Raw genomic sequence first — 26,797 nt, forward strand, 5'->3', positions numbered from 1 at the left:
ATAATCTCATCATTTATTTATAGCCATGTGGGGCTACTGTAGTGATCATGTAATGCAGGTATTCCCAAACTGGAATGCCATCGGGGGTACGCCAAATAAAAATGTAATTCACATTTTAAAAACATTTATTTATTTATATTTCTTCTTCACATTTTCAAACAGTCCATTTCTTTTTTCCAACGGGGCTATACATTTGGGTGAGGTTTTTTTCTCGCTTGAGTAGCCTCGTTTCACTGCCAAAAATAAAATTAAACCATCTAGTGTTCAGCGAAATAACATCGTAATGTCAAATACAGTTAGCCCAATCACATTAACCGTTACTCTCTCGCGGGAATTCAACTAACAGTCCGTATGTAGCCAAACGTAGCTGCTGCTCATTCCTTTTGCTAGAAAATGTATAAATTGTTAAATAAAAGTAAGGCCCGACACATACCAGCTCTACTGGTAATACTGCTACTACCAGTAGTACTACACCTGCACCTGTCAACGACAGAAATTGTTCTGCTTCCACGAGCACATCCAATGCTAGCATCAGTAATTCTACATTTGTTGTCAGCCCAGCTAGCATGGACACTGACAGTTGTGAATCTGATGCAACAGATACCATTAATAAGAAGGTGCTAGAAGCATCTTATATGGTGAGCTACCGAGTGCCTAGGATAGGCAAGCCCCATACTATTGTGGAGGACTTAATTCTTCCTGCTGCCGCGGATATGGCTGGGACAATGCTGGGGGAAAAGGCCAAAATAACTATACAGACAATGACTTCATCAAACAACACTGTTTCTCGATGCATCAGTGACATGGCAGGAGATGTTTTGAAACAATTACTGCTTCGCATACAATCCAGTGAATTCTATAATTCTTATTAAAAACCAGGTGGTAAATTATTGCTTACCTTTTGCAAAGAGAATAGGGTATTTGGTTATTATAATAGAATCCCGGCACAACCTTGTGGAATGTTCTTAGTTCAGAAACATTAGGCTATGTAGAACAGAGTGTCACAGTAACAAAACAAAGAGCTATATCTATTCATGCCATTTCCATCTGCAACATTGAGTATGATGTAACCTCCTGAAAACAACCCAGATTGATGCAGATGACTATACTGAACAAAAATATAAAAACGCAACATGTATCAATTTCAAAGATTTTACAGAGTTAAAGTTCATAAGGAATTCAGTCAATGGAAATAAATTCATCAGGCCCTAATCTATGGATTTCACATGACTGGGAAAGGGCCCTGTGGAGCCAGGCACAGCCAATCAAAATGAGTTTTTCCTCCCAAAAAGGCTTTATTACAGACAGAAATATGCCTCCGCACCCCGTCATACGACCCCACAGGTGAAGAAGCCAGATGTACTCTTTCTTTCCTCCCTGAAATCAAGTCAACTTCATCTGCCAACATATAGGATTTAAGACGTTAAAGGCATTGTGAGAGAAATACTTTCCAAATTCAGGACTTCTGTCTAAATAAATGTCACACGTACAATGAAGACAGGTTGAGCTTTATTAACCATACTCATGAATGGTAAGTTGTTTGAAATGTTTCACGACAGATGTAAGACATTGCAACAAAATCAGTCACAATTATCAGAATTGTTCCCCTTGCAACAACATGTATGATTAAGGAATCAGTAGTTTAGTAGAGATGCAGAAATGGGGAATATTACAGACTGTGGATTTGTAAGTCAGACAAGGCACATTGGTGGGATGAATTCCTTTAAGAGCAGGAAGAACACACTTGTTTTAGGAATGGCATCGATGGGGCATCGATTTGGGCTTTTCACTTCACTCAAGGTCCTCAAATGAAACCAAAGAACAGAACACAGATCTTTTTTTAAAAGGCAATGGGGAGGATGTCATTCATTGTGTTAAAATATCTTGCCAATGTCAAGAGAAAAGGGGAAATCCTTTTGACTCCATAGACAAGTGGATGGGGGGGTACAGGTTTCAGAATAGCCTCCACAATCACATTGTGTTAGGTTACATGTACTGCTCTAAATGCAAACAGAACTGGAACCAGGATTGTATTCCTGCCATTTGACCACAACCATACACTGTTATCCTTTGAACCAACTAGGGGACTGAGGTGAGATGTTTCAAGCAACAAGAGTTTTACGTTACACTCTGAAACGTGTGTTACTTTTAGCACCAGCTGTTACCGTAGTTAAAGCACATGACATAATAGCATATGCAATAATCTCCCAATGGATTCAACTTCACACAGAACAGGAATGAATCCACTGACTCAATCCGTGGTTTCCCGAGTGGTGCAGCGGTCTAAGGCACAGAATCTCAGTGCTTGAGGAGTCACTAGACACCCTGGTTCCATTCCAGACTATCACACCTGGTCGTGATTGGGAGTCCCATAGGGCGGCGCACAATTGACCCAGCATCGTCCGGGTTTGACCGGTGTAGGCCTTCATTGTAAATAAGAATTTGTTCTTAACCGACTTGCTTAGTTAAATAAAATGTCAAATGTATTATTTTTTATATATGTAGCTTACTCCATTCCAAGTGTGACAAAATGACAGCTGGGTTGAATTGTAGCTAATATGACCACGGCTAATGAACAGTGGTACTGAGACCGCTCATTGAACAAGATCCAGGGGGGACATGATGCAATGTTGCAAAAGCCAGCAGTAAATCAGCTAAAATCTATGAGCTTCAGCCTAGGAAGTTTTTGCATTATATGATAAGAACAAAAAAGTCAGTCGCAATGAGATAATCAAAGCTTTAGGAGAGCCAAGTGGAAGAGATGTGATGCAGAGAGTTAGTAGTCTTTAAAGTAAACCAGAGATACTGGGGAAAGTAAGATCTAGCCACAAAATCTAAACCTAGTCATCTTTGTAATGTATCAATCTACTTCTTGAATGGTTTTTCCAAGGCTGTCAAGGTGCCAATAAAATCCCAAGTGATTTGTTATCAAAATCAGCAAAACCAGCTAAATATTTCCCTAAAATAGATAGATTTTTACTGAAACATGACCCCCATCCAAAACCAACAATTCCCATTCTATCCAAGGAAGATGCACACAAGACAAAATCCCCACTAACGCGATTTAGCTCTATGCTTCCTCATTCATTCCACTCCCAACCCACACAAAAACTAACAATTAAAAAAGACCAATCACTAAAGATAAAAAGCTAGAATATAAATTCACTCTTAAGTAACAAGGATCTTAAGCCATATAGCTTTCCAAGATTTTATATTACAATACGGATGTTCAAAAGTTTGCTACTTTTTTTGTATTTCTATTTACAAATTTCACAGTGATCTTGGTACATTCTGCTGAATAACCAATAACAGGGATTTCTGCCATACCAGCTACCCTTCCATTCCTCTTCCTATAAATAGACAATACCTTGACACAAAAACACAGGAAGATACAAGGATGCTCCCTGACGTCAAACACCGATTGCTGCAAACATTGACAGCTGCAACGCAGAGGGACAGTCTCTAAAATGCAAAGGTTGCGTTGGTGTTAGCATTGGGTGGAGGGAGGTTCCACCATTGTTAGAGCCATCATAGGAAAGTGTGCAAGTACACTATTTTAAGAGAAGAATGGGAGACGCAACCAAAGGCGTGAAGGGGTCGGCGATGAAGGGAACAGGAGATGGCCGGTCGAGGGTTTAAGTGAAAAGATCACTCCTGTCTTTGGGGTATGCAGCCTTCCATCTCCAGCACCTCGGGCCAGCCCTCGTACTTGTTGGTGTCGGCGTTGTTCTTTATGTGCTGTAGAGGCAGAGACAGAGGTTTTGGATTAGACCCAATGGCAGCATCCCAAATGGCAGCCTATTCCCTATATAGTGCAAGTGTTTTGTGCACTTCAAAGGGAATAGGACGCTGTGTGTGTACCGGCACAGCGATCACAAAATGTCCCAACAACACATAAGGGAGGGTGGAAAGTCAATATTGAAGGAGTGCCTGGGACGACATGTTCCAGGGTCAGATGGAAATGTCAGTATTCTCAAAATTGTCTTCTCTGGTAAAACTCAGATAATGAAATCAATAGTTCAGAACTGTAAAGAACGAAAACTAAATCATGGAGCGGCTGTGTTTTACATATCTTAGAGACATTATTTAGTTTACAAACAAATGTCACGTTCGAGTGCATTCTCGCGTCAAATAGCCCTGTTGCAGGATAGTTATACGCTGATGTCGGGACCGTGACAAACTGAACAGTGAGTGATGACCATGAACACCAGGCTGATGACTATAGCTATGCTCAACAAGTAGATTATTATTCTGGCTTTATCTAGCTCCATTTGGGTTATTTCACCTCTAGGTAATCCATCGTCCGATGACATCTGTGACGTTGTAGACCAGGGGTGCTCAACTCTTACCCTACAAGGTCCGAAGCCTGCTGGTTCTGTTCTACCTGATAATTAACTGCACACACATACTGTCCTGAGTCTAAATCAGTCCCTGATTAGAGTGGCACAATGACAAAATGCAGTGGGACTGGCTTGGAGGTCCAGAGTTGAGTCTGAGGGTTGTAGACAATGACATCCAGGTGGAGTTTTACGTTGGATTGACTCCAATATCAAACACAGCCATTTCTGAAGCAGAACAGCACGCGCAACTCTATGACAGGGCTGGAAAATGAGTCTGTATCACGATAAATGGTGTGTTCTAGGTACTATATTTCTATAGACAAACTTCTCTCAGTTGTACTTCACCGAAGCCATGATATTTCAACGGGGAGGTGAAAAAGTCCCATGTGAACAGACCAGAAAGAAAAAATCTGAACAACCCAGGTTAAGGAGGATAAAGATTTAAAAGTGTGGAGGGGGGGTTGAAGTTACCTGCTCAAAGGGACTCTTGGTCTTGATCCCTTTGCCTCCCACAAAGATCCAGTTGTCCCTGAAGCCTAATGTGCTGATGCTGGAACTGCCAAGTTCACCAATCATCTTCTTGGACTCGTCGTTCAGCCTGTGGACCGCAAAGCAGGGTCGTATTCATTTGTGCACACCGTTTATTGGACAAAACGTTTATTGGACAAGTTCAGGTAGTCCCTCCCCGTTTCGGTCCATTTGCTAGTGAATACACAGCTAGAATGTCATTAAGAGTCTGTAGACAAGACACTTAAAATGTCTCTACCTACCACTCTTTCCTTTTCTCTTAGTCACCATTGTTAAACATCAGTAATTGGTGACTACTCCTTTAATATCAGCAGTTAGGGTGAAATTCATTTACATTTCCCCGCAGTCAGTTAATGGGTGTATTTAAGTGATAGTCATTTGTCAACTCTACAAGTGTTCAATTAAGTCCCTGGAGGAACGAAACAGATTGATCAAGACACTGACCTGAAGTATTTGCCTAAGCTTAAAATGATCATCTAAGAGTTCATGGAGAAGTTAAATGCTGAACGTGCATCTTTCTTCAGTTAGGAACACTTACTTTGAGGCCGAATCATCAAACGTGGCCATCATCACTACTGTTCCTTCTTCAATAGTCTTCAGGAATGTGATGAGCGTGTTGACATCTGCACACACAACAAATACACAGGTACAAGATTGGTTTACCTAGTCCGCCTGCCTAGTCAAGAGACACACCATGACCCGGAAACACGGGAAATCTAACTGAAACTAAGGCCTCACCTCCCGCCCACATGTCAAAGTAGTCTGTCTTGATGAGGTCCCCTGTCTTTCCTGTGGAGAACAAACAACTTGTTCACGACAAGCTAATGTACACTCACAAGCCAACTCCTATCATGAATAGTGAATTATAGTACATTCAACGACAATGGAAAGCACTGTTTACACCGAGTGTACAAAACATTAAGAACACCTCTTTCAATGACAGACTGACCAGGTGAAAGCTATGATCCCTTATTGATGTCACTATACTACTTCAATCAGTGTAGATGAACGGGAGAAGACAGGTCAAATAAGGATTTTTAAGCCTTGAGACATGGATTGTGTATGTTTGCCATTTAGGTGAATTGGAAAGAGAAAAATATTTAAATGCCTTTGAACGGGGGTACGGTAGTAGGTGCCAGGTGCACCGATTTGTGTCAAGAACTGCAACCCTGCTGGGTTTGTCACACCAAGTTTCCGGTGTGACATCAAGCCAACTTGACAACGCTTTTGACACATTGTAGAGTCCATGCCCCTACAAATTGAGGCTGTTCTGAGGACAAAATGGGATGCAACTCAATATTAGGAAGGTGTTCTTAATGTTTTGTCCACTCAGTGTATACGAACAGCGGTATGGACAGGTTAGTATTGAAGTAGTTAACCTGTTGGGTCTAGGGGGCAGCATTTGCACGTCTGGATAAAAAAAAATGTACCCGATTTAATCTGGTTACTAATCCTACCCAGTAACTAGAATATGCATATACTTATTATATATGGATAGAAAACACTCTAAAGTTTCTAAAACTGTTTGAATGGTGTCTGTGAGTATAACAGAACTCATTTGGCAGGCAAAACCCTGAGACATTTTCTGACAGGAAGTGGATACCTGATGTGTTGTATTGACTTTAAACCTATCCCATTGAAAAACACAGGGGTTTAGGAATATTTTGGCACTTCCTATTGCTTCCACTAGATGTCACCAGCCTTTACAAAGTGTTTTGAGTCTTCTGGAGGGAGATCTGACCGAACAAGAGCCATGGAACGATGATGTCCCATTAGACACCTGGCGCGCGAGTTCATGTTGGGTACCCTCGTTCCAATACGTTATAAAAGAGTATGCATTCGTCCACCTTGAATATTATTCATGTTCTGGTTAAAAAGGCCCTAATGATTTATGCTATACAACGTTTGACATGTTTGAACGAACGGAAATATATTTTTTCCCCTCGTTCATGACGAGAAGTCCGGCTGGCTTACATCATGTGCTAACGAGACGGAGATTTTTGGACATAAATGATGAGCTTTTTTGAACAAAACTACATTCGTTATGGACCTGTGATACCTGGAAGTGACATCTGATGAAGAGAATCAAAGGTAATGGATTATTTACATAGTATTTTCGATTTTAGATCTCCCCAACATGACGTCTAGTCTGTATCGCAACGCCGTATTTTTCTGGGCGCAGTGCTCAGATTATTGCAAAGTGTGATTTCCCAGTAAGGTTATTTTTAAATCTGGCAAGTTGATTGCGTTCAAGAGATGTAAATCTATAATTCTTTAAATGACAATATAATATTTTACCAATGTTTTCTAATTTTAATTATTTAATTTGTGACGCTGACTTGACTGCCGGTTATTGGAGGGAAACGATTTCCTCAACATCAATGCCATAGTAAAACGCTGTTTTTGGATATAAATATGAACTTGATAGAACTAAAAATGCATGCATTGTCTAACATAATGTCCTAGTAGTGTCATCTGATGGAGATTGTAAAAGGTTAGTGCATCATTTTAGCTGGTTTTATGGTTTTGGTGACCCTGTCTTTGACTTGACAAAACATTACACACAACTCTTGTAAATGTACTGTCCTAACATACTCTAAATTTATGCTTTCGCCGTAAAACCTTTTTGAAATCGTAAAACGTGGTTAGATTAAGGAGATGTTTATCTTTCAAATGGTGTAAAATAGTTGTATTTTTGAAAAATTTGAATTTTGACATTTATTTGGATTCAAATTTGCCGCTCTTGAAATGCACCTGCTGTTGATGGAGTGCACCACAGGTGGCACGCTAGCGTCCCACCTAGCCCCAAGAGGTTAAGCAAGGCAGGGACGGGCAACTACAGTCCAGAAGGGCCATGTTGTATGCAGGGTTTTGTTCCAGCCCAGCACTAAAAGCCATCTACACATTCTACACATCCTCGAAGGACTCGAGCTGCCAATCCCTGAACAAAGTAAATGTTTCACACAGCAGATGTCATTTTCAATTGTCATATTACTCACAGATGTAATCATGTAAAACAACCGATTTGACTACAAGGAGAAGTACTGTTTGTCTATGGTATGTAGCAGTGACAAGGCTGGTTTACCGTTAACCAGGGCGATGTTAATTCCTCTTCCCACGTTGTTCTTGACACCACTCATCAATCTGAAAGGACAAATTAGGCATTATGTGATTGTGAGCCTGCATGTATTTTATGATTAGGTTAGTCCCATCCTTGTCTTTGTTCCCGGTCATGTGGCTTTCTTCACCACTGTACTGAGACTTGTCACACCCGTATAGCGTCGACACAAAAATAAAAGACTTATTCCTAACCAGACTTGATTCCCTTGAAGCAATGCCTGAGGAATTGGATTTCAATAACACGGATGCAGAATACCACAAGAATCAATCAACAGTTAATTAAATAGAGGGTTAACAGTCGACAGTTAATTAAATAGAGGGTTAACAGTCGACAGTTAATTAAATAGAGGGTTAACAGTCGACAGTTAATTAAATAGAGGGTTAACAGTCGACAGTTAATTAAATAGAGGGTTAACAGTCGACAGTTAATTAAATAGAGGGTTAACAGTCGACAGTTAATTAAATAGAGGGTTAACAGTCGACAGTTAATTAAATAGAGGGTTAACAGTCGACAGTTAATTAAATAGAGGGTTAACAGTTGACAGTTAATTAAAGAGGGTTAACAGTCGACAGTTAATTAAATAGAGGGTTAACAGTCGACAGTTAATTAAATAGAGGGTTAACAGTTGACAGTTAATTAAATAGAGGATTAACAGTCGACAGGCTGCTTCAGGCATGTTTAAATCGAATCGCCACCTCAGTTACGATATAGTTCATACCGGTCTACGCTAGTCTGTCTAGGAATCTATAAAATAAGAATAGAAATGCATCCTGTAGAACAGACATGGATAATTGTGTTGTAGATTATCCTATTGTGTCAGCCTTGCACTCTAGATATCTACCTGACAATAGATGTTTACATTGTAGTCATTTAGCAGATGCTCTTATGCATTGCGACTTACAGTTAGCGCATTCGTCTTAAGATAGCTAGGTGAGACAACCACATAACAGTCATAGTAAGTGCTGGAAATTCTTTCTAAATAAAAAGTAGTTATCAGTAAAGTCAGTGCTAGTAGGAAAAGTCAAGTGCAAGGTTCTTTTTTTGTGCGGGGGGGATAAAACATGTCTTATTTAAAATAGTTGTTTCTAATTAGGCCCCTGCATATAGGTTGAGAGGGATGTGGGTTGTACTGTTAATATAGGTTGAGAGGGATGTGGGTTGTACTGTTAATATAGGTTGAGAGGGATGTGGGTTGTACTGTTAATATAGGTTGAGAGGGATGTGGGTTGTACTGTTAATATAGGTTGAGAGGGATGTGGGTTGTACTGTTAATATAGGTTGAGAGGGATGTGGGTTGTACTGTTAATATAGGTTGAGAGGGATGTGGGTTGTACTGTTAATATAGGTCTATCATGTCTCTTACATGTTGTCCTCCAGGCAGATTTTGGGACCCACAACACTGGCTGCTCCGCTGGCCATCTTAAAGGAGAAGTGTCCCTCAGGACATGGCTTGGAGAGGCCACACTTGTAGCGGTGCAGTCTGGTAGCTGTGAATGGAATTCCAAACAGAGTATACAATACCAACACACTTTACCACCCCCCCATCAAACACACACCCAATATCAGCAAACACATACATACCTAGGCCCTGCAAACAGTCTACTATTACACACACACCTTGAATCTCTCTCACACGCACATATCTAGGCCCTGCAAACAGTCTACTATTACACACACAGCTTGAATCTCTCTCACCGGGGACACAATATAACTCACACACCTGCAGAACAAACCAGACTATTTACAAAGAACTCAACAGCTAAAGAACCAAAACATTCACAATAAAGGCCAGGTGGTAACTACACAACACACAGATTAACTACTGAGCTCCTAACACTTAAGCCTACATGGTAAGGTGTTTCCATGGTTTGTTAAGAGAAGATCAGCCCTGAAATAAGAAATGTAACTTGATTGAGGGAATCAGGAATTAGGTTAAAGTGATGTAACAGGAGAAGTGATTGAAGTATACTTACGGCCTTCCTCTACAGGCATAGACCCTGTTGTGGAGGGACAGAAACAGACAAGTTAGACTCGAGTTTCAGATGTCTTTATGACATTAGCCCGTGAGCTCACGAGTTCCTTATTTAAGAAAGTTAAAACATTGAGCTTTGTACAAAATCTGGCTATCTGGCTTTAGCCTGGCTTAAAACATAGCAAGCTAGCCAGGCCTTTTAGCATCCCACATCTCCATGTGAAATCAGATGTATCTTTTTTTTTTTTTTTTAAATATGCCCTAGCAAATCCTCTTCTACTTGCCGGTGCAACCTAAAACATTATCCCAGTTTGATATCCTTGGCTAAAGCAGGTTCTTCTATAAACTAAATATTTTGAGGGGGTGGATTCTTGTTGTTTGGTTTACTGTTTGTACAGTCACAGAGATTATATTTGGTTACAAATACAAAATAGGCAACTTTGATGAATAACCTGTAGATCAGAACAAGGAACAACACTGTCCCCACGGCTGCAGAAGGAATGATACCGACCGTCTCAATTTCCAGGTAGTACAAAAGTACGCCCGAATGCCAGAAAGTATTACAAGGAGCCGCCCCTTTTGTGACGAAAAACATTGTCCTACGCACCTTCCGTTTCCGTAGTGTGTGAATTTTCGCTCTGGATAAGAGCGTCTGCTAAATGACTTAAATGTAAATGTAAATGTGAATTTAGCTTTAGCCAGAGACTAAGGGGTGTCGTATGCAGACACAACAAAGGTTTTTCTGAAGGCCTAAATTTTGAATCCCTGGTGAAGATTATTAATCCTATCTATTGAGAGATGTATTCAAAATAATAGCCTTTGAAACTAAGTAATTCCTCTTTGGAATTCCATGCAAGATCAGGCAATAGATTGATATGCACAGTTACAACACTGGAAAACACCAAACCAAACTCACCAAACACATTCGCCAAACTGAAGTCCATATTAATTTCCAGCAGCTGGAAGGCAAGGAAAACTGCCAGGAAAAAGACCGAAACCAATGCAGCCAACTTCAAGATGCCTGAAGGAAAATAGACAGACCAAAGAAAGAGAACGAATAGAGATCAATAGATGGAGCGAGAGAGGAGAGAGAAACCTATTTAAACACCATGTATAATATGTGTGATGCCAGATAAGGTCTCTGACGCTAACAGAGAAATTCATTTTCTTGGTGACCTGAACATTGACTGGATATCTAGTTGTCCTCTCAAGAGGAAGCTTCTTACTGTGACTAATGCCTGTAACATGACCCAGGTTATCACTCAACCAACTAGAGTGTAAATCAAGTGTTGGACCTGTGACATCCACTTGTGTTAATCAGATCTTCACCACTGCTGCAGAGCTTTGCTCCAAAGCAATGTCAGTTCCCATTGGCAATAGTGACCATAACATTGTAGCAATAGCAAGAAAAGCCAAAGGTACCAAAGGCAGGGTCTAAAGTTATTTATAACAGGTCATACAAAATGTTCTCAGGACTCTTGTTTAAGATGAAAAACATTTGTTGGCCTGATGTGTATAAGTAGGAGAAACCAGATACAGCACTCGGAGTATTTGTAAAATTATTCTTGCCAATTGTTGACAAGCGTGCACCTGTTAAGAAACTGAGAACTGTTAGAGCCCCCTGGGTCGATGAACTGAAAAATGATATGGTTCAAAGAAATGATGAAGAAAAAGGTGACAAACAAGTCAGGCTGCTCAGCTGATTGGTCGACATACTATCAATTGAGACATTTTGTGACTCAATTTAAAAAAACTATTATAATATTACTAAAACAAGAAATTACATTAAAAAAAGAATGGGAAAATACTTTGGATCACCTTAAGTTATATTATGGACAGAAAACCCAATTAAATCTACATCGTTCATTGATGATGGGCCATTTATAGCAAAACCTTCTGATATAGCCAATTCATTTCAATGACTATTTCACCGGTAAAGAGGACAAACAGTCAGTTAAAACACTGAACCATCATATGTGTATTGAAGATCGAATAATGAAAGAGCAGGAATGCCGTTTTGAATTTGGTCAAGTTAGTGTGGAATAGGTGGAAAAACAGTTACCATCCATCAATGATAAGCCACCCAGTATAGAACACCTAGAAGGGAAACTACTGAGAATGGTAAGACTGTATTGCCATGTCTTTAAACCAGGATTGTGTCCACAGGTGTGGAAGAAAGCTAAAGTAATTCCACCTCCTAAAAATAGTAAAGCACCCTTTGCTGACTCTAACATCCACCCAGCCAGTGTGCTGCCTGTTTTTAGTAAACTGATGGAGAACTGCGTTTGAGCAAATGCAATGCTGTTTTATAAAGAACAAGTTAACTACATATAGGGAAAGGCACTCAACTGGCTAAAATAAATTGATTACGTGATAGTTGGAGCTGTATTGTTAAGTTTCAGTGAAGCCTTATGTTATTGATCATCATTTGTTATTGAAAAAAACTCACTTGGAATGGCTTTACGTCACCTGCCATCACACGGTTGGAGAGTTACTTATCCAATAGAACCCAGAGTGTTCTTCAATGGAATCTTCTTTATCATCAGATATCTACAATGAGGTATCCCTCAGGGCAGTTTCCTTGGGCCGTCACTCTTCTCTATTTTAACAAATGATTTTCCACTTGTCTTACAAGAAATTAGAATGACCATGTATGCTGATTGCACACATCACCATCTACAGCCAATGAGCTCACAGAGACTCTTAGCAAGGACTTACAGTCAGTGTCAGAATGGGAAATGACAATAATCTGGTGTTAAATTCATCTGAAACCAAAAAGCATTGTATTTGATTCAAAGCATTCTCTTAGACCTACACTGGAGATGTGCATAAAGGTTGTGAACATTTGTAGTGAAATCCTGCACGGAGCCTTCACCGTGGGCTGCCCCTTTAAGAGCACAGCAGCAGTCAGGAGGGAGATAATAAAGACAGCTCTTCCGGCTCTTCCGGCTCTGTATGGAGGCTCTCGGTCGGCGCGGCAGTTTTAACAGTGTGTTTAACTCTTTGCAGAAGTCTTGTTTATTTTCAGCGTGATTAGTTTGTAAAGTGTTGAAGTTGATCGCCGGTGTTAACGCTCTAGGTCGTGTTTGGAATCTTTGGGGACCGCTCCTGTCATTGATCGAATGGATTAGTAGCAACAGTGTTGAAGCTTTGACAAACAAACCATCAGGTGTATCAGACTGACAGACTGTGCGTTTGAACAAAGCCTGAAGTCAACAGCTAAACCCCCCTCACTAATTTTCCCTCTATGGCTCCAGCAAACTTATTTTTCCCCCCACTGCGCTCCCTTTGATGTTCAGTGTCGCTGGACTATTATTGCCCTGCCGGATGTATTTGGGTTGATATATTAGTTAATTGTTTTTATTTCACCTTTATTTAACCAGGTAAGCTAGTTGAGAACAAGTTCTCATTTACAACTGCGACCTGGCCAAGATAAAGCAAAGCAGTGCGACACAAAGAACAACACAGAGTTACACATGGAAAAAACAAGCGTACAGTCAATAACACAATAGAAAAAAAACAGTCTATATACAGTGTGTCATGACGTTGGCCTCTTTTGGTACAGGGAGGACAGTTGACCCCTCCCTTTTTCACCACCACCCAACCTACCTTCCCCCCAACCCAGGCCCTGTGTGAAAGGGTTGTAAAAACCCTAAGAGGAGAATCTCCTACCACATGTTTCATAGAGAGACAAAGGAAATTCTTCCAACTCATAGAATTGGAGAACCGAGCGACATGTGTGTTCTGGAGAAGGTATGGAAGATTGGTGAAGAATCCAGCTACGAACTGATCCGCTTGGTACAATTTTGTGATACTCAGAAGAGACAATATAGTAGCCATATTACCATAAAACTGTTTATATAATAGACTCAGCTTGAGACTTGCATCATAATGGGTGTATGGAATGTATTAATAAGGATAAAGCTTTTGTAAGACATTGAGATGCTATGTACTGATGTAATGTGATAGAATTGTATTTCTGTAACCAAGTCTAACTCAGTCATAGGCACGCCCCCAGGGACCCATACAGGACCAGGCGTCATTTGACAAGCCTGTTCAAGGGTCACTATAAAACCCTCCCTGATTTACATTTCTTTAGATCAGGCCTCCACTCCATGGCCAATAGGTTTTACCATCCAATTCCTCTACTGAAAGTGAACCATACCACGTGGTTAACTTTTAGACTATTGATACCGACAGAATAAGAACAAGTCTTTGATATTAATTATTAGTCTGCAGCTAAGTAAATTATATCATCGAACACGAAGACCAACGAAACATCCATTCTATGACGACATTAATGAATGTCGCTCTGAAAGATCCATTCTAACCGAGAGAGAGAGAACGCGAACAAAAAACTCCAACAGAACCGAACTCTCCAACAAGAATCAGAACGACACACTGAGCGTAAATATATATTGATTGCAATTGTTCCCGAATGAGTGAGCCTTCAATTGTTAATATTAATGAACTCTGTGTACCTTCTCAGCTGACCGTTTATGACCCATTGTCTAACAGACCAGCCATGCCTGTTAGCCATTAGCGCACATTACTATATCAATCCTTTGTGACGATAATTACTGTTTGTATGTTTTCTGTTAATTACTTAGTGTAGTAAATAAATGATTTTAAGACAATTGATGTATGGATGATTTTAGTAAAGACTGGGTTCGTGCAGATACAACAATTTACGACTTTTGGAATGAGACTGGACTCGAGGTAAAATACACCATTTAAACCAGAAGATAATCGGCCTATAGTATAATAGAATATAATATTATAGTACAGGAAAGTTATATTAGGAAAATTATAGCTTTGTAATCTGAATATTCTCCTTGGTGCCCCGATCTCCTAGTTAATTACAATTAAACGATTAATCAGTTTAATCGCGTGATAGTAATTACAGGGAGCTAATTTATAAACATGTCTTCAGTTTAATGGTACCCCCAAAGACACGACAAGTGTGTGCAAATGGCATGAGGTAGGCAATAAATAGGCCATAGTAGCGAAGTAATTACAATTTAGCAGATTAACACTGGAGTGATAAATGAGCAGATGATGATGTGCAAGTACAGATATTGGTGTGCAAAAGGGCAGAAAAGTAAATAAAAACAATATGGGGATGAGGTAGGTAGATTGGGTGGGCTGTTTACAGATGGACTATGTACAGCTGTAGCGATCGGTTAGCTGCTCAGATAGCTGATGTTTAAAGTTAGTGAGGGAAATACAAGTCTCCTGCTTCAGCGATTTTTGCAATTCGTTCCAGTCACTAACAGCAGAGAACTGGAAGGAAAGGCGGCCATAGCAGGTGTTGGCTTTGGGGATGACCAGTGAGATATACCTGCTGGAGCGCGTGCTACGGGTGGGTGTTGTTATCGTGACCAGTGAGCTGAGATAAGGCGGAGCTTTACCTAGCATAGACTATTAGATGACCTGGAGCCAGTTGGTCTGGCGACGAATATGTAGCGAGGGCCAGCCGATTAGAGCATACAGGTCGCAGTGGTGGGTGGTATAAGGGGCTTTGGTTACAAAATGGATGGCACTGTGATAGACTGCATCCAATTTGCCGAGTAGAGTATTGGAAGCTACTTTGTAGATGACAATCGCCGAAGTCAAGGATCGGTAGGATAGTCAGTTTTACTAGGGTAAGTTTGGCTGGGTGAGTGAAGGAGGCTTTGTTGCGAAATAGAAAGCCGATTCTAGATTTGATTTTGGATTGGAGATGTTTAATATGAGTCTGGAAGGAGAGTTTACAGTCTAGCCAGACACCTAGGTATTTGTAGTTGTCCACATATTCTAAGTCAGAACTGTCCAGGGTAGTGTTGCTAGTCGGGCGTGCGGGTGCGGGCAGCGAACGGTTGAAAAGCATGCATTTGGTTTTGCTAGCGTTTAAGAGCAGTTGGAGGCCACGGAAGGAGTGTTGTATGGCATTAGTTAACACAGGTTAGTTAACACAGTGTCCAAAGGGCCAGACGTATACAGAATGGTGAGGTTAAAGTGAGGTTGCGTGAGAGTTTATTGTTTATTAACAACCCCCCCCCTCTGGGACGTAAAGAATATTGCAAGTTTAGACTTTGTCGCTTTTTTATAGTGCTTTATTCTTTTTAGGTTTTTTGGTGGTTCGATTAACGAATGGTGTTCTTATCTTTTCTCTCCACTGGCTATCTGGCACACAGGCTACAATAGTCTAGGCAGTCTCCTGCTGTGTGCCTGTCTGGTAGTGCTACTCCATCCTACTCTCTTCTTTCGGCAGGGTTAATACCTGCCTGGCGCCAGGACAAAATCTGTATCCCTCTCTAACAATACCGCTACACATTGAGGAAGCTGAACTCCTAGGAGTATCATTGGATGGTCAGTTATCATTGTCAAGTCATATACAAAGTTGTTGTGAAGCTGGTGAGCGGTACAGTATGTATGTTGTGGTAAGATCAACTGTACCAGGCTTTGATCTTGTCCCATTTTGATTACTGTCCGGTAATATGGTCAGGAGCAGCAAAGAAAGACCTAGCAAAGCTGCAGCTGGCTGAAAACAAACACCTTGCCTTTAACTGCACACACAACTAACAACATGATAGTTTCTCCTCAACGATGAAAGACTGACTACTTCTAGTCTAAGAAAAATGTGTTTTTTTGAAAATGCCTAAACATTTGCATACACTTCAAACATACATACATACATACCTCAGACACACCACTATGGGTTTCTTCACGGTACACAAACCAAAAACAGATTTAATGTGTCGCTAAGTTATGTATAGAAACATGTCATCGTGGAATGCTCTGCCAGAGGTTACTTAAGTTTACATTTAAAAACATATTGTATCACAGCACCTCTCCTCTTTCTGAACATCTCATTTAACTGTATTGTACATAAGAACGTATATATGAAGTGTGTAAATAGTATTTGCTGTCTATTGGAATCGATTGGAGTCTTTCTTTCATACACACACCTCTTATTTCTATATTAATGTAATATCTTATGTTGTTCTTGTCTATTACCGTTCTGTATTTTGTCATGTATTTGTACATGTTGTGTGGACCCCAGGAAGAGTAGCTGCTACATGAGCAGCAGCTAATGGGGTTCCTAATAAACTAAAGTAGGCTATAGGCATAGCTATGTTGTACTGTGATTAAGAATATGGTTTGTTGACAGAATAGCCAAGATGAACAATTGTCACACTGACCCAAGTAAATGTGATAAAAGTTATGCTAATTGCAGAGAATACAGGTACCTATTATAGCAAAACCTACCTCCAGCTCTCATGTTGGTCCCAAGAATCTGCAGTCAGTACAAGACAATGAATGCCCCTGTTGAAAGACAAACATGTCAGTATTCTCCAGTGTGGAGAGACATTCAGAGGGAGTGACTGTGGTTCGACAGTAAGGTTGACTAGCTAGTTAACTTTGGCTGGTTGGGTATGATCATGTCACACTCCTACTTGGACATTAGCCTTCCCTCCTGGGTTTAAAACATGACTCACTCACTTTGGCATCTAACTGAGAACAAGGAAGACTGGTAGGTCATAATGGGATGGCTGAATAAATATTGCCAGGAATACATCCACAGCTAGAGGGGTATCCTACGAAGAGGCAATTTTGGTCAACCAGTCATACGAATGCGTCTCACCTTACAGCCAGGTAAATGTCTTCAGAACTAAACATGCTCCAGGGAAGGCTAACTCCCTGCTAACTCCACTTACCCTGAACGAAATGACTGAGCCATGAGTTGAGGACCAATGAAATTAGATTTCCTTCCTCTTGCAAAGATTGCATCATCTTCCCGTTCATTTGAGGAAGACGACTGAAAATATTTGATTAAATTAAATGTTTTTTTGGTGTTAAAAATAGTAATGTAGTAATGACAATGTATTTTAAACTTCCCGCAATGTAACACTTGTATGACTTAATCAAAATAAATATTGATAGGAGTGGGGACAAAAGCGTGCTTGTGCATTAATCAGCACACCAAAGACGGCATTAACGATGAGTAATAAAAGCCTATTTCACACCACAGCCTGCTGAATGTGCAAGATAACTTTTCTTTTTTGATTTCAGCAGAAATTAAAACGTTACACTGTGAAGCTAACTGAAACTAAGGATCCTGGGACTGAACGCCTCCCTCTGCAACTGGAACCTGGACTTCCTGACGGGCCGCCCCCCAAGTGGTGAGGGTAGGCAACAACACATCCGCCACGCTGATCTTCAACACTGGGGCCCCTTAGGGGTGCGTGCTTAGTGCCCTCCCGTACTCCCTGTTCAACCACAACTGCATAGCCGCGCACAACTCCAACTCCATCATTAAGTTTGCTGATGACACAATGGTGGTATGCCTGATCACCCACGACGATGAGAAAGCATTTAGGGAGGTCAGAAACCAAGCAAATTAGTTGAGATTAAAGTGGGAAACTGAAGTGTTTAATATACAGCGTGAATAATTTATGACAGTGTCTGAAATATATAGCGGGGCTTTCGAGACAGAGCTAATTGGAGGAGTTTGTTTTTGAGCAATTTTAAGAGGCTTGTTCTGACAATGTCAATGGGTAGAGTATTAGGACATTCATAAACATCTTCGAGAGGACTTGATCAAGAATACCTGGTATTTGTGAAAATATGTAACCGTTGTCTAAAGTGTCATAATGTTGGGTCCAATAGAGCCAAAGTAATAAACAATAAGCAATGTTGAGTGACTGATGGAAGCTGATTAACACACTATGCAGGCGTGTTAAGGTCAGGAGAGCAGACAATGCGAGAAATCCCATTAGCGGGCTCTGAGGTACCGTGTGAATTCCATCTTTTTGACTCTGTGCTAATAGCAGCATGCGTGGTTGGGTTATATACAACCTGTCATGTATTAATCTATACTGAGGCTTTTACATTGGGAGGGGAATGAGAGGTAATGACAGTAAAATGAAGCAGAGATAAGACCTACCTAAGTGATTTCTGTCACGATCACCCTCTCTGCTCCCACCTGTCCTGACATCGCCTCTCAAAGTCTTAGTGTCTGTGATTGCTGTGCATTGGGAATCTGATGCTTGGATCAAGGTTGTATTCCATGGATTAGCATCCTTCAGCCTGTTTCGTTTCCAGTCACACATCACACCCCACAGGGCTTTGGGCTGGAGATTACTGCAAGGGAATGTTGTCGCCCACTTGTCTGGCATGTTGCACATTTTGTATCTCCCTTATCTGACACAGGTGAAGTTGTCTCTTTACAAGTATTAGACAGATTCTACTGCAGGTCAATGACCACAGAAAACCTTCATACATCAATGATTCTTAAACCGCAATTCCCACAACCCACTGTGAGGAAGCTAGACGGGTTGCAAGTGTGTCCTGGATTGTTCCTGGCCGTAAGAAAATGAGTCAAGCTACAGTTCAAAAGGTGCGGTTCAGAGACAACTTGACCCTGCTGAAAAACTGCCAAGTAACGTGAACAGGGTAGTATGGTTATAGGTATTCCCTTTAACTATAGCACATTTTCCCTAGACCTATTCCTATGTGTTATATGTCCATCTACCTCAGTTATTGTTACTAATTGTGTCTGATTGCTGTGTATTTATTATTACTTTTGTGTATAATTGTGTCTTTAGTATTACTTTTCTGTTATTTCTCATTTCTTTCTCCCTGCATTGTTGGGAAGGACCGTAAGTAAGCATTTCACTGTTAGTCTCTCAGGGCACGTGTCGAAATCATTCCATTAAGGTCACTAATTAGTAAAGAACTCCCCTCACCTGGTTGCCTAGGCCTTAACTGAAAGGAAAAACCCACAGACACATTCAGGGCAGCTGAATGAAAACGTCCTAGTAAGTACAATTAGTTAGCCAGCAGATCCGACTGCTCAGCTGCACTACGGTTGGAGCCGGAGCGAGATATGGTTCGGAAAACATACCTCAATACAGGGATGGGAAATGGCTTGTAGTCCAAATTGTCATACCAAGAAGACTGAATGACTGCTATGTTGTCCTCATGCGAGTTAGCAGGACAGCAGCCATTTTGGAACAATTCGGATTGAGGTTGCTAGCTACGCTTTCCAAACCTTATCTCATGCTAGCTCCTGTCTTAATCTACACCGGAAGTTTATTCATTTCACTTTTAATCTACATAGGAAGCCTGTCCGACCCTGGTGCAGTTTAAACAATCGGGTCAGATCGGTTGGCTACACAATTAGTTGTGTGTTAAGTGTTTGGCTAACAGTAGTCGGCTAACTGTGCAAACTTGACACAGCAATTTTTCCGAATAGATTAACGTCCCCAAATACGTAACGTTAAAGTATGGTTAGATTTAGCCATAACTAGCTAGTTATAGCGATTCACAATTTAGTTAGATTCCGTTAACAGTAGCTAGCTAGCCAACCCTAGTCAAAATAGTTAGATAAACCTGATTGCCCCAGCAGCAAGTCCATTTAATTGGCATGAGCTAAAAAAAAAAAAACAGCGAACGTTAACAAGATAGCTGGCAACTTTACCTGAGAAACTCCACGGTTACAAGCCTTGCCTATACGATGACAGACTCTTCTTCCTTGTTTCAGAAAATCGCTATATACTCTTGTGGTACTTCAATAATCTACTAAACATGAAGAACGACCAAACATGATTCTTCACCGCCACCTACTGTACTGGAGTGTGAGGCCGTTCTCTTCATCTTGAAATCATGGCGGTCCGCAAACACACGTTTAAGGTGCATACTGCTACGTACTGTCCTGAAGTTTACGATGAATCACGGTCTACCTAGAAAATACAAAATCAAAAAATCAATACCTGCTAAAACCCGTCCCAAGCACCCGAATCCATTCAACTTTATCTATAACCTGCTGAAACAATCCACCATTAGAATTATTCAGCATGTCAACAACATTGAAATAAGGGAACGCTATCTGTGCTTTTCTAGGCAAAACCTCAAACCTCAGCAGCACTGATACACTTTCACTTCTTTGACCCTCTTTCCTACTGAGCAAACTTTTGGCCTCAATCACTCTGCCTCCCTTCACATTTTCTTTAATATCAACTATGGACATGGATATTGGGGCCCTAGTGATGATTCCCCTCAACCTAGCATAAGCCCCAGGGATATGGCTTTTAAGCTTCATCCCATTAAGCTTTTCCATTTGCAGAATCTTCCCTTTCTGAGCCTGGCTACCACAAAACATTAGCAATTTACCTTTCCAATGAACTGGGATAGGTGAAGTCAAACTATCTCTTTCTCCAAGGCATTGGTTAGTCGGATAGGGTGTAAATGAGGCCCTGTGGTCTCATCAAACACCATCACCACTTTCCACTCTGACACATTATGACTCTTGCTTCCAACCTTGGGCTTCTTTATGCTTTCTTTCCTAGACGCTCCACTGCTTTCTGTATCATGATCTCTCTTCTTCCTGTGTCTCCACTACAGACCATTTAAGTCCTTGACCCTCATTCTCCCACTCTATATAATCAGAACTGACACCCATATTGTTCTCATTCCAGTACAGCTGTTGGCATTCCAACCTTTTCTCAATTTCCTCCTTTTCATCCACGCTACTCACTGTCATTTACATCCTGAACACGGCCATCTGTTCCTCTTATCTAGCTCTGTGTTCCCACCTACTGCTCTGCAGTGCGAGTTCTATAACCGCGGGAAGCCCCTGATAAATCGAAATAAAAAGTAATAATAGTATATTTTTATTTTACAAAATTTGTGAACTAGGCCTTTATTACTCCTGCATGAGCAGAGAAAAATACTCCTCAGTTAAAGTCCCGCAATTAGAGCAACGAAGCTAATATTTGTGTTGTAATCTGTTGGTGTCACTGAATAGGCTGACACCCAATTTCATGGACCCAAGATCCATAGGTAAGGCTGTACATTGCAATATGAATATCCAATACATACAATAGGCTGAATAGTGAGGGGATTTCCGACATTTAAAGCTCTGTAATAAGAGCTAAGACGCTAGTATTTGTGTAAACTCTTTAAGCAATGTAATCTGTAGGTGTCACTGAGTAGGCTGATACCCCATTTCATGGACCCAAGATCCATAGGTAAGACTGTACATTGCAATTTAAGTATGCCTCCAATGCAATTCTGAAGTCTATATACATCCACAGTGCGATTTCAACTGAATTTTATGTTTTGTGTTAAATTGTCTTTTGTTAAATGTATATACCAACATTATAAAACAACCTTGTTTACCATTATCTAGTCCAATTGTGGCATAATTCCACTATTTTCATCCTTTGGCATCAGTTTCAATGGGGGACTTTTATTTTGAAGGCAAACAGCCAATTTCACTTTTGTTGCTAGTGCTGTTGTTCATGACACACACTCGAAGTCACATCAGCTCTAAGGAGGGGCAAAGCATAGACACAAGACTTGGCAAAGACCCTTCGGGCGAGGATATGCTGCACAGCGCCCTCTTGTGTGGGGAGATTAGTTGAATGAAAAGTCCATCCTTCCTCCTTCATCTGGCAATCATTGATTATTATTACAAGATTGGACAAGTAAATGCAAGGGCACCATCACATGGCTTTTACCTTTCCAATTATTTCTAATCAACGAGGAAGGAATTATGCACTTTTAAAGAATTCAAACAGGGATTTCATTTGTGGGTGGTCCTGTCCAGAAAGAACAAGTGGAACCCATCGGTTGGAGCCCTAGCCCACATGGCACATTGTACAGGTAAGCAATAAGGCAAAAAAAAATCCATCTAGGAAGTAAAACAATTAAAGAACATAGACTGTTTAAGTGAGGTGCTGACTAACAGAAGATAATCTATTCAAATACAAAACAAGTTGATCGTAATCTCTACTTGCTGTGGATCCACTCTACATGTCAAATCAATCATATGTTATTTGTCACATGTTTCATAAACAACGGGTGTAGACTAACAGTGAAATTCTTACTCACGGGGCCTTTTCCAACAATGCAGAGTTAAAGATAAAGAAATAGAGACATGAGGAATAAATGCACAGTGCATAACAGATAACAGTTGATTGTTCCTGCAGAGTAAATACAGAATAATTGAGGTAATCAGGCACTTTATTTCCATTACATCGCTATTCTAACATTACTGTATTGATTTATTAGGAATGCACATTATTCAGGGCCTCATCAAAATACAGACTAGTGAACAGTGGTAATAAGAATAATAAATATAGGCCATTTAGCAGACGCTTTTATCCAAATTGACTTACAGTCATACATTTTACACACGGGTGGTCCCGGGAATCAAACCCACTATCAAATGCGTTCCAAGCGCCATACAAAATTGTGCAAGTTGAAGAAAGTGTTCCACACATAAATAATATCATCAGAGACAAACTGTTAATTCATGAAATACTTAAAAACAGAGCAGTGAAACTTGAAGTAAACTCTATTCTACGTTGGTTCAACCAGTGTGTGCCCAGTGGGAAGTGTTCTTCGCTCAATAAATAGCTCGGGACATCTGCATACCATCTACATGACATCCGCAATGTGTTCCTTACAAACCCTAGACATCTTTCCATTGAGATGCAACAGGTACGTAATACAACAAGTGGAATGCCATACATCCAAATGGCCAAGCTCTGGAGATCATCGTCAAGATATTTAATCTCATGTTGTTCATTCAATAAGATCCTACAAAACGGGGGGGACAACAGAGGGAAATTATCAATATTTTCCACATTACGTCTTGTAAATGGATCATTGTCATTTAAAACTATTGACGGGTCAACATGACCTTAAAGTTGCCCTTAAATGCACAAGTTCACACATATTTTGCCTTTTGCTATGCACACAAAATGTCCTAAAAATCCTGAGTGCCTTTAGCCACCATGCTAAAGCCAATAACACTCACATCATCTGAATCCACTTGGAAGACTGATGTTCCGTTGCTACTGGCGACACTCTCTGGGTCGGCGGCAATGGAGCGGTCATCATCCTGAAGCTGCAGGACAGAGAAGCGATACGTTGGCGCCCTGTAGGGGGCGGAGCAGAGCCACAAGGCATGTCAATATTTAGGACCAGAACGGAAGCAGGCATTTCAATGTGCACTTGTACCTGAGCAGTGTTTGTGTGTGTGTCAAATCAAATCAAATGTATTTGTCACATACACATGGTTAGCAGGTGTTAATGCAAGTGTAGCGAAATGCTTGTGCTTCTAGTTCCGACCATGCAGTAATATCTAACAAGTAATATAACCTAACAATTTCACAACAACTACCTTATACACACAAGTGTAAAGGAATGAATACGAATATGTACATAAAAATATATGAGTCGTGGCCGAACAGCATAGGCAAGATGCAGTAGATGGTATAGAGTACAGTATATACATATGAGATGAGTAATGTAGGATATGAAAACATAAAGCGGCATTGTTTAAAGTGGCTAGTGATACATTTAATTAAATCAAGATGGCAAGATGCAGTAGATGTTATAGCGTACAGTATATACATATGAGATGAGTAATGTAGGGTATGATAACATTATATAAAGTGGCATTGTTTAAAGTGGCTAGTGATACCTTACATCAAGATGGCAAGATGCAGTAGATGGTATAGAGTACAGTATATACATATGAGTTGAGTAATGTAGGGTATGAAAACATTATATAAAGTGGCATTGTTTAAAGTGGCTAGTGATACATTTAATTATATCAAGATGGCAAGATGCAGTAGATGGTATAGCGTACAGTATATACATATGAGATGAGTAATGTAGGGTAAGTAAATATATATATATATATAAAGTGGCTAGTGATAAATTGATTACATCAATTTTTCCATTATTAAAGTGGCTGTTGTTGAGTCGGTATGTTGGCAGCAGCCAGTCAATGTTAGTGATGGCTGTTTAACAGTCTGATGGCCTTGAGATAGAAGCTGTTTTTCAGTCTCTCGGTCCCCACTTTGATGCACCTGTACTGACCTCGCCTCCTGGATGATAGCGGGGTGAACAGGCAGTGGGTCAGGTGGTTGTTGTCCTTGATGATCTTTTTGGCCTTCCTGTGACATCGGGTGGTGTAGGTGTCCTGGAGGGCAGGTAGTTTGCACCCGGTGAGGTGTTGTGCAGACCTCACTACCCTCTGGAGAGCCTTCCGGTTATGGGCGGAGCAGTTGCCGTACCAGGCGGTGATACAGCCCGACAGGATGCTCTCGATTGTGCATCTGTAAAAGTTTGTGAGTGTTTTTGGTGACAAGCCGAATTTCTTCAGCCTCCTGAGGTTGAAGAGGCGCTGCTGCGCCTTCTTCACCACGCTGTCTGTGTGGGTGGACCATTTCAGTTTGTCCGTGATGTGTACGCAGAGGAACTTAAAACTCTCCACCCTCTCAACCACTGTCCCGTCAATGTAGATGGGGACTGCTCCCTCTGCTGTTTCCTGAAGTCCACGATCATCTCCTTTGTTTTGTTGACATTGAGTGTGAGGTTACTTTCCTGACACCACACTCCAAGGGCCCTCACCTTCTCCCTGTAGGCCGTCTCGTCATTGTTGGTAATCAAGCCTACCACTGTAGTGTCGTCTGCAAACTTGATGATTGAGTTGGAGGCGTGCATGGCCACGCAATCGTGGGTGAACAGGGAGTACAGGAGAGGGCTGAGAACGCACCCTTGTGGGGACCCAGTGTTGAGGATCAGCGAGGTGGAGATGTTGTTACCTACCCTCACCACCTGGGGGCGGCCCGTCAGGAAGTCCAGGACCCAGTTGCACAGGGCGGGGTCGAGACCCAGGGTCTCGAGCTTAATGACGAGTTTGGAGGGTACTATGGTGTTAAATGCTGAGCTGTAATCGATGAACAGCATTCTTACATAGGTATTCCTCTTGTGCAGATGGGTTAGGGCAGTGTGCAGTGTGATGGCGATTGCGTCGTCTGTGGACCTATTGGGTTGGTAAGCAAATTGGAGTGGGTCTAGGGTGACAGGTAGGGTGGAGGTGATATGGTCCTTGACTAGTCTCTCAAAGCACTTCATGATGACGGAAGTGAGAGCTACAGGGCGGTAGTCATTTAGCTCAGTTACCTTAGCTTTCTTGGGAAGAGGAACAATGGTGGCCCTCTTGAAGCATGTGGGGACAGCAGACTGGGATAAGGATTGATTGAATATGTCTGTAAACACACCAGCCAGCTGGTCTGCGCATGCTCTGAGGATGCGGCCGGGAATGCTGTCTGGGCCTGCAGCCTTGCAAGGGTTAACACGTTTAAATGTTTTACTCACGTTGGCTACAGTGAAGGAGAGGCCGCAGGTTTTGGTAGCGGGCGTGTTAGTGGCACTGTATTGTCTTCAAAGCGAGCAAAAAAGTTGTTCAGTCTGTCTGGGAGCAAGACATCGTGTCTGCGACGGGGCTGATTTTTCTTTTGTAGTCCGTGATTGACTGTAGACCCTGCCACATACCTCTCGTGTCTGAGCCGTTAAATTGTGACTCCACTTTGTCTCTGTACTGATGCTTAGCTTGTTTGATTGCCTTGCGGAGGGAATAGCTACACTGTTTGTATTCGGTCATGTTTCCGGTCACCTTGCCCTGATTAAAAGCAGTGGTTCCTCGCGTTCAGTTTTGTGCGAATGCTGCCATCAATCCACGGTTTCTGGTTTGGGAATGTTTTAATAGACGCTGTGGGTATGACATCGCCGATGTACTTGTTAATAAACTCGCACACCGAATCAGCGTATTCGTCAATGTTGTTGTTCGCTGCAATGCGGAACATATCCCAGTCCACGTGATCGAAGCAATCTTGAAGCGTGGAATCCGATTCGTCAGACCAGCGTTGAACAGACCTGAGGGCGGGAGCTTCCTGTTTTAGTTTCTGTCTACAGGCTGGGAGCAACAAAATGGAGTCGTGGTCAGATTTTCCAAAAGGAGGGCGGGGGAGGGCCTTATATGCGTCGCGG

General features: G+C 41.3%; 2 protein-coding genes across 4 annotated transcripts in view; both read right to left on the minus strand.

Moving 5' to 3' along the window:
- Window positions 1–1,496: 1,496 nt before the first annotated feature.
- Window positions 1,497–20,685, minus strand: LOC106576502 (protein FAM3C). Of its 3 annotated transcripts, none has more exons than XM_014153716.2 (10): window positions 20,427–20,685; window positions 17,213–17,269; window positions 10,878–10,982; window positions 9,963–9,986; window positions 9,353–9,476; window positions 7,954–8,012; window positions 5,607–5,657; window positions 5,407–5,491; window positions 4,812–4,938; window positions 1,497–3,738 (listed from the first exon to the last, which is right to left on the minus strand). In XM_014153716.2, the coding sequence occupies exons 2-10, from the start codon at window positions 17,223–17,225 to the stop codon at window positions 3,649–3,651; spliced, it is 678 nt and encodes a 225-aa protein (XP_014009191.1). In that variant the 5' UTR covers window positions 17,226–17,269; window positions 20,427–20,685; the 3' UTR covers window positions 1,497–3,648. The 3 variants fall into 3 exon arrangements, with proteins under 3 accessions (XP_014009191.1, XP_014009192.1, XP_014009193.1); XM_014153717.2 differs by lacking the exon at window positions 20,427–20,685 and adding an exon at window positions 19,851–20,043; XM_014153718.2 differs by lacking the exon at window positions 20,427–20,685 and adding an exon at window positions 18,891–19,070.
- Window positions 20,686–22,393: 1,708 nt separating this feature from the next.
- LOC106576501 (sortilin) overlaps window positions 22,394–26,797 on the minus strand; it is a 47,583-nt gene continuing 43,179 nt past the window's right edge. Inside the window, exons 20-21 of the mRNA XM_045700021.1 lie at window positions 23,772–23,892; window positions 22,394–23,551 (exon numbers count right to left, since the gene is read on the minus strand). Of these exons, the coding sequence (XP_045555977.1) occupies window positions 23,537–23,551; window positions 23,772–23,892 (136 nt within the window). The 3' untranslated portion in view covers window positions 22,394–23,536. The remainder of the gene's footprint in view (window positions 23,552–23,771; window positions 23,893–26,797) is intronic.

This window comes from Salmo salar, chromosome ssa17, assembly GCF_905237065.1.
Source record: "Salmo salar chromosome ssa17, Ssal_v3.1, whole genome shotgun sequence".
NCBI classification, from domain to species: domain Eukaryota; kingdom Metazoa; phylum Chordata; class Actinopteri; order Salmoniformes; family Salmonidae; genus Salmo; species Salmo salar.

Coding starts and splice junctions, on each gene's coding strand:
- LOC106576502 (XM_014153716.2), bottom strand. Junction 9,477..9,962: donor TATGCCTGTAGAGGAAGGCC/GTAAGTATACTT, acceptor TTCCATTCACAG/CTACCAGACTGCACCGCTAC. Junction 4,939..5,406: donor TTTGATGATTCGGCCTCAAA/GTAAGTGTTCCT, acceptor TGCGGTCCACAG/GCTGAACGACGAGTCCAAGA.